Source organism: Octodon degus, unplaced genomic scaffold, assembly GCF_000260255.1.
Source record: "Octodon degus isolate 3935 unplaced genomic scaffold, OctDeg1.0 scaffold00065, whole genome shotgun sequence".
In the NCBI taxonomy this organism is placed as follows: domain Eukaryota; kingdom Metazoa; phylum Chordata; class Mammalia; order Rodentia; family Octodontidae; genus Octodon; species Octodon degus.
The window spans coordinates 8,613,678-8,620,638 of record NW_004524641.1 but is presented as its reverse complement, the minus strand read 5'-3'; the positions used below and the strand labels follow the sequence as shown (position 1 = coordinate 8,620,638).

At 40.0% G+C, this 6,961-nt stretch overlaps 1 protein-coding gene across 1 annotated transcript in view; it reads left to right on the top strand.

Annotated features, from left to right (window-relative positions):
• Window positions 1-243: 243 nt before the first annotated feature.
• The window catches only part of Dync1i2 (dynein cytoplasmic 1 intermediate chain 2), a 65,329-nt gene continuing 58,611 nt past the window's right edge, over window positions 244-6,961 (top strand). Inside the window, exons 1-5 of the mRNA XM_023719203.1 lie at window positions 244-374; window positions 466-604; window positions 1,098-1,169; window positions 3,134-3,250; window positions 6,867-6,961. The exon at window positions 6,867-6,961 is cut by the window's right edge and continues 2 nt beyond it. Of these exons, the coding sequence (XP_023574971.1) occupies window positions 1,164-1,169; window positions 3,134-3,250; window positions 6,867-6,961 (218 nt within the window). The 5' untranslated portion in view covers window positions 244-374; window positions 466-604; window positions 1,098-1,163. The remainder of the gene's footprint in view (window positions 375-465; window positions 605-1,097; window positions 1,170-3,133; window positions 3,251-6,866) is intronic.

Sequence of the window (6,961 nt, the reverse complement as noted above, 5' to 3'; positions counted from 1 at the left end):
AATTCTGCCTATAATATAGGGTCAATGATCTTAAGACATAACATGAAACTTTCTCAACATTGTCCACCTTAAAAGAATACCAAAGTGCTGCTATCTTCCTATTGGAATCTGGAAGGCCTGAAGTGGAAGACCCAAAGTTAAGATACTACCTATCCCAGCATGCCCTGCGACAACCAATTACCACAACCCCCAAGATGCACTGCTCGCCTTGTTGCTGGGACTTGTAGTTCTCCCATGTTGCACCAATTCCGACGCGGAAGGCAGTGGTTGCGCGCGGGGTATTAGGCGTAGCTTTCCACCTTTAGCCAAGTGGAAATACTTCGGATCCCCAGACTGGGCTGAACCATTTGTCTCATCTATCGCTTTTCCAAGAGGTAAGTCAAAAGCGGCTTCAGAAGCCAGCACCGTGTTTCTAAGAGCAACGCCGGTCTGGCGAAGCCTTTTGTCCCTACGTCCTCTCCGTAGCAGCCGCCGCCCATCCCTCTTTGTGTGCCTCGGAAGCAGCTGAGCTGGTGGTGACGACAGTTGGCTTTGGGGCTTAAACTAGGGACTTAACCCAGAGGTTGCAGGCGGTAGGACGCGTCCCCATCCCGCCACCGGACAGGTGAGTTGGCTCTCCCCCCCTCAAGGCCCTCCCGCCCGCTGCGTCCCAGGTCGGCTTGGCAGTTGCTGCTGACAGCTCCTGCGCCGGCTGCGCATCGACGAGGCGGGGAGCCGGACGCGAGGCGGTGCGGCCCGGGGCGCGGAGTCCGGTGCCTCCCCTGCTTGGCGGCGCGCGGAGCCGGGGGCTCATGCGGCGCCCCGTCCCTGACGCCGGACGCGGCAGCTGGACCGCTCCCGCTTGGCCGGAAGCCCGCGGGAGAAAGTTGCGGCTGGCCTTTTCGCCTTGCTCCGTTCTACGAATGAAGGACGTGACTCGGGTTGGGGGTGACTCCCCTCACCTGTGTGTGCCGGACAGCCGCCCTGCGGAGGGCGGTGGCGTGGAATTGTAGAGTCTGTCGTAAGGCGCTGGCCTCTGGGGATGACAAGGCCCCCCGAGGCTCAGCCCGACAAACTTTATTGCTGGTGATTGACTAACAACGTATGCTTTAACCTAGATATAAATTAGTATTGGCGTGTCTGCCTTATCGTTAAGGCTGAACAAAAATACTCGCCCAACCTAGATGCAGGTGGGTGTGACATTTGTCTCCCACTGCTGTTAGTTTGAAGCTTCTTATAGGTGTAAGAAGGGCCAAATAAGAAACGTTCCTTGTTTTTAGTTTGTTCAAATGACTCCTAGTAGTGTATTCAAGAGTCAGCCTTAGGGGCTGGGGAGATGGCTCAGTGGAATAAGTGCTTCCCAGGCAAGTGCAAGGGCCTGAGTTCAATCCCTGGTTCTGCAAAAAAAAAAAAAAAAAAAAAAAAAAAAAAAGAGTCAGCCTTACCAACTTTTCACGGTTCTTAACTCACACGTTAGACTATGGAACATTATAACTAAAATTTCCTTTACCGCATTTATTAATAGCTGGATTCTACCTCTTAACTAATATATCTTTATTCACTGTAAAGAAACTTCATAAATAGATTTTTTTCCAGAGGTTTTTCTCCCAGTTTTCCTGATCATTTAATGTTTCAGTTGTACAGACATTGACAGAGATTATCATTACATATAAAATCAACAGTATATGAGCTGGGTGTGGTGGTACTTTTGGAGGCTGAGGATTGAAAGTTCCAGCTCATTCTAGAAGACATGGCAACTTAGCCGAACCCTGCCTTTGAACAAGGGAATGGGGTCCCCTAGTGGGAAGGCCTTGGGTTCAATCCTCAATTCCCCTGCCCATGATAGTAAGAATAGTAATACGTAATAATAGAAATACAAAATATGTAGAGAGTTCCTGGCTTCTGGTGTATGTTCAGATTACTTTTCAGTTAAAAAAATAATTCATTACTGTGTCCTAGTGCTAAGGTTGAAGTACTGTAGTACAAATGGAGGTTGTTTTTGAATCTCTGTAATTCTGTCTTCCTTGCCTGTTAATCATTTAGTCAGTGTCACTATGTTGAAGTCACTGTGCTAGGATGCTGTGAAGATAATAGAAATGACAAAAACACACGCTGATTTCATATAGATTACGTTCTCAGGGGTCTTCATAAAAATTGTACTAAAAGTGCCTTAAGAAGTGTAGTTGAGATGTTACTGCAGAGCAGTAAAAGGTCGTTTGGTTTGTTAACTGTGTTAACAAATGCTGTGTTTTGCTTGTCTTTATTATTACTAATTGCAACTTTTAGAATTCATAGTAATTTTCTGTTTTACTTTCAGTTGTATTTGTAAAGTTTCTAGAAATGAGTGTAGAATTGTTAACAGTTTTGTCAGGTATTGTACAGCTTCTTAATGCCAGCCTGTGGTAAGTGCTATTTTTGACCTTTAGCTCTCCAGTGCACTAATATATTGATGTAAAAAATTGAGTTGTTGTATTAAATTTGAGCATGTGAACCCTAAAGCTTTCACTGCATGTTGGCACCTGTGCTCATCATGGGATAATAGTTTTCATATACGATTTGTTTATACAGTAATGTTTCTTCTATTAATAGTATGTATATGTTTTCATTGCTATTGTTATCATTGAATTTATTTATTTTTTTTAATTTACTTTTTGAGACAAGGTCTTACTAACTTGCCCAAGAGAGACCCAAACTTTTGACCTTCCTTCTTCAGCTTTCTGAGTATCAGGGCTTATAGGCATGAGCCATAACACCTGCTTGGTTCCATTATTTTAAATGTACAATTACATACATTCTTCTCCTTAGATAGCATCAAAATACATGGTCTAGGGCCCAGCCAGATAGCTCAGTGGACTAAAGTGCCTGCTTAGACAATGCAGGAGACTGGGGTTCGATCCCCATGCTGTGCTGGCTCTGCCCCTGGGGGTGCACCAAGACAGAGATTGAGACTGGGTGTGGTAGCGCACCTGTAATCCCAGGCCTTGGGAGGCTAAAAACAGGAAGATCACTATGAGGCCAATCTGTGTTGTGAAACCCTGTACTAAATACATAAAAACAACAACAACAAAACAAAATACATGGTCTCTAATATTTTTTTTCATGTGCTACTTATACCAGTGTAATGATAATTGTAAATGATTGTATGCTTCTTAAGGTCACAAACATGTCGGACAAAAGTGAATTAAAGGCTGAGTTGGAACGGAAGAAGCAGCGGTTGGCCCAAATCAGAGAAGAAAAGAAGAGAAAAGAAGAAGAAAGAAAAAAAAAAGAAGTATGTTTCATTACTAAAAAATAGCTCAATATAAAATAATTGGCTGTATTTCAAGTATTTATGCCTTTACATAATTTTAAAATAATTAAAATCTATTAGTTATAACTGCAAATATAGCACTGTAAGTGAATCTTACATTATAGAAACCAGGTACAGAAAAATGACAAAACTGGTAAATTTAAATATGATGTTTTTAACTGACTAAAACTATTCCATTTAGGATTTTTTTTTTTTCTTCAAGCTGTGGCATGTTGTATTAATGAAAAATTCTGCTTGGTTTATTTTTTACTAGTCTGTTCTGGCATGCTTCTAATGATACTAGAATTACCTGGATCAATGATTGCCAGTGTGCATACTCTGTAGTATTTTCCTCATGCTGTGCACAGTTCGATATTATTACCGCTGTAGAGGTGGACACCAGTTTTGGCCAACATGGCATTGTACTCTATTTCAGATTTCCTCAAGGCTGGGCAGTTGTTGGCAAGGATGACCAATTTCGCTTTGCCCTGTCTGATCATCTTCAGCATCTGCTTGTACCCTAGCATGTATTTTCCACTTTTCCTAACAAGTGGAGCCTAGAGTTGATAGACTCCAGAGATATTTTCGTCTTCCTTCGGCCACCATCTTCTTGTCGTGGGTGCAGATGGCCCTCAACCAGAAGCAGCCGCCAAGATGGCCAGGAAGCGAGAAAAGCTAGGATAATACTTTTAAAAGATTTCCTTTGTGGATGTTCAATTGATAAATGTGATCTTCTAAGAATATATTAAAATAAAAAGCGTCTGCATTGTAATATCATAACTTAGTTTAAGACTTTGAACTATTTGAACATTTTGCTAGTAAAATCTAATAATTTTGTCAGAATGTATAATACTAATGGCAAACAGAAATATATAATAGACTTAATTGATTTTATTTGTATTTCTGTCTTTTATCATGAGCTAATCATTGAAATATATTTCTTGAGTTGTTGATTTCATACATAGTACCACAAAGATGAACCAGGTATTTTTGATACTGACTTTTGTTAAAACATATTTTATCATATAGAACAAATATACATTAACCTGACCTTGAGATATTTTACTTATTCCTGCATTGAAACATTTATCCCAATGGAAAATCTTTTTCTCTTTTTTTTTTTTTTTTTCGGAACCAGGGATTGAACTCAGGCCCTTGTGCTTGCTGGGGAAGCACTTATTCCACTGAGCCATCTCCCTGGCCCCTGTTTGTTTTTTGAGACAAGGTCTCTCTATGTAGTCCAGGCTGGCCTTGAACTTGTGGCAGTCATCCTGCCTCATAATCCTGAGTGCTAGAATTACAGGATGTACCTGGTCCTTATGGATTTTTTTGAAATAATTTTTTTGGTTTTTTTGAGACAGTCTATCACTATGCTGTTCAGGGTAGCCTTCAACTTACTTTGTAGCTGAGTCTGGCCTTGAACTCACAGTGATCTTCCTGCCTCAGCCACTTGGGTGCTGTGATTACAGGCGTGCATCACCATGCCTGACCACTGTCAAAAAATTTAAAGACAGATTATGAATATTTTTACTACATATATGTTTTAAATTGACTATGTAAGTTAGTCTGTCTTAAATATGCCTTTGGTGCCAAGTTTTATAAGGCATAGCATAAATAATAGTTAAGAGTAACTAGAAATCTTATGGAGACTAAGAGAAAAGTGTGTAGCAGAAAAGTCAGAGGTACAATTTGTGTGTGACATTGCTATGATGATATAATGATACCTATAATGGAAGAATGTGCTATTTTATTCTGAATCTTTCCATGATAAGATTAGAACTTTACATTAGGTATTTGATCAAAGCTAACAGGGCTAGAGAGATAGCTCAGTAGGTCTAAGCACCTGCCTGGCAAGCATAGGGACCCGGGTTTGATCCCCAGCACTACATGCCATGCTGGTCTACCCCAGGCACGTTGAGCCAGCCACCAAAACTGGGCATGGTGGCGCATGCCTGTAATCCCAGCACTGGGGAGGCTGAAACAGGAGGGTCACTGTGAGTCCAAGCTGCATAGTGAGCCCTGTACCAAATACATTTAAAAAAAAAAAAGATAACTGATATAATAATAGAAGCATGATTCAGACTGGCTGAGCCTTCCTAAATAGTATCCACACCCTTAAATATTTCAGTTCTGAGAGAAAATTTGGTTTTTGTTTTCTAGCCATAAGTGATCTCCAAGGGATATCTATTTGTGGTATTGCTATCTAGTTTAAAGTTTATAAAATATTGTAAGAGATAATTCACTAGTAATAAGCAGTGGGTCTACTATATTATATTGTAAAGCATCAGCTTGGTAATCCCGTTTTGCTATTTTGATTAAGGAACAATGATATCATAGTATGATAACTAACAGAATTTACTCATATTAACTAACAGAATTTACTCGTATAATAATTATCTAGTTGACATCATTTGAGGTGTGCATACAAAACTTTTCCCTTGAAAGCTAAGGTTTTACTTGAGATTTTTTTGGATGATCTGGGAGCACTGAGGTGACTGAAATAAAAGTTGCTAAATTTGCGTGACAGAAAAATGTTTTGTGTTTTTCAAAAGGAATTTTAATTTTAACAAAACTCAACCATATATTTGTACTATTAAAGTAAGATCTGAAAGCGAGGTACAGTGGCGTCTACATGTAGTCCTGACTCATCCTGGAGGATGAGGAAGAAAGCTTGCTTGAGCCCAGGAGCTTTTTTTTTTTGGTGGAACCGGGGATTGAACTCAAACCCTTGCCATTGCCAGGGAAGTGCGTATTCCACTGAGCCATCTCCCCCCCCTCCATCCCCATCCCTAGCCCAGGAGCTTAATGCTAGGTGGACAACATAGTGAGATTCTTTCTACACCTGAAGCTGGGCTTTTCTTCTTGAAATAGGGTCTTGCTGAGTTGCCCAAGCTGGACTGAAACCCTAATCCTCGTGCCTCAGCCTCTCAGAGTGCTGTGATTAAAGGCTTGTACCACCACACCCAGCTACCCTGTTTCTTAAATTTAAAAATAAATACATGTAATTTAAAAAGAAAAACTTTCTCTGGATGAATTTTTGATATATATACTCTACCTACAGTTACAAAAATATAATAAAAATTTTGTACAGGAGATGTTCAAACTTTTTCAACAAATTGTCAATTTATTGATAATTTGCTTCTTAAATAACTCCACTCTTTTCCATTGTGTAATGACATACTTTAGTGCCACTTGGGGAGGAGGATGGTTTCTGCCATTCCTGTCCATGGTCAGCAGTTTTATCCTGTAGAGCAGTGGGGGCAAACCCATGGCACACATGCCACAGCGGGCTGTTGTTATTGAGAGCTCTAAAAGGTTTGTCATCACTGCTATAGGAAATTAAAGTCAGACTGCAATTTTTAATTTCTCTATTAGGAAAATTTTGTGGAAATTCTTTGATTTATTTTATGTAAACAGGGTTTAACTAAGTACATATCATTTGGAGATTACTAGTAACTATTATATAACTATTATGAATGACTATAAAAAATATATTCAGAACTAATTTTTCTCAAAATAAGTGTTAGAAATTTATATTCTAGAAAATAGAAATGTTTCATGTCATATCTTAACTTAGTTTTTAATTTAAAAACTTTAGACTGATCAGAAGAAGGAAGCTGTTGCTCCTGTGCAAGAAGAATCAGATCTTGAAAAAAAAAGAAGAGAAGCCGAAGCATTGCTTCAAAGCATGGG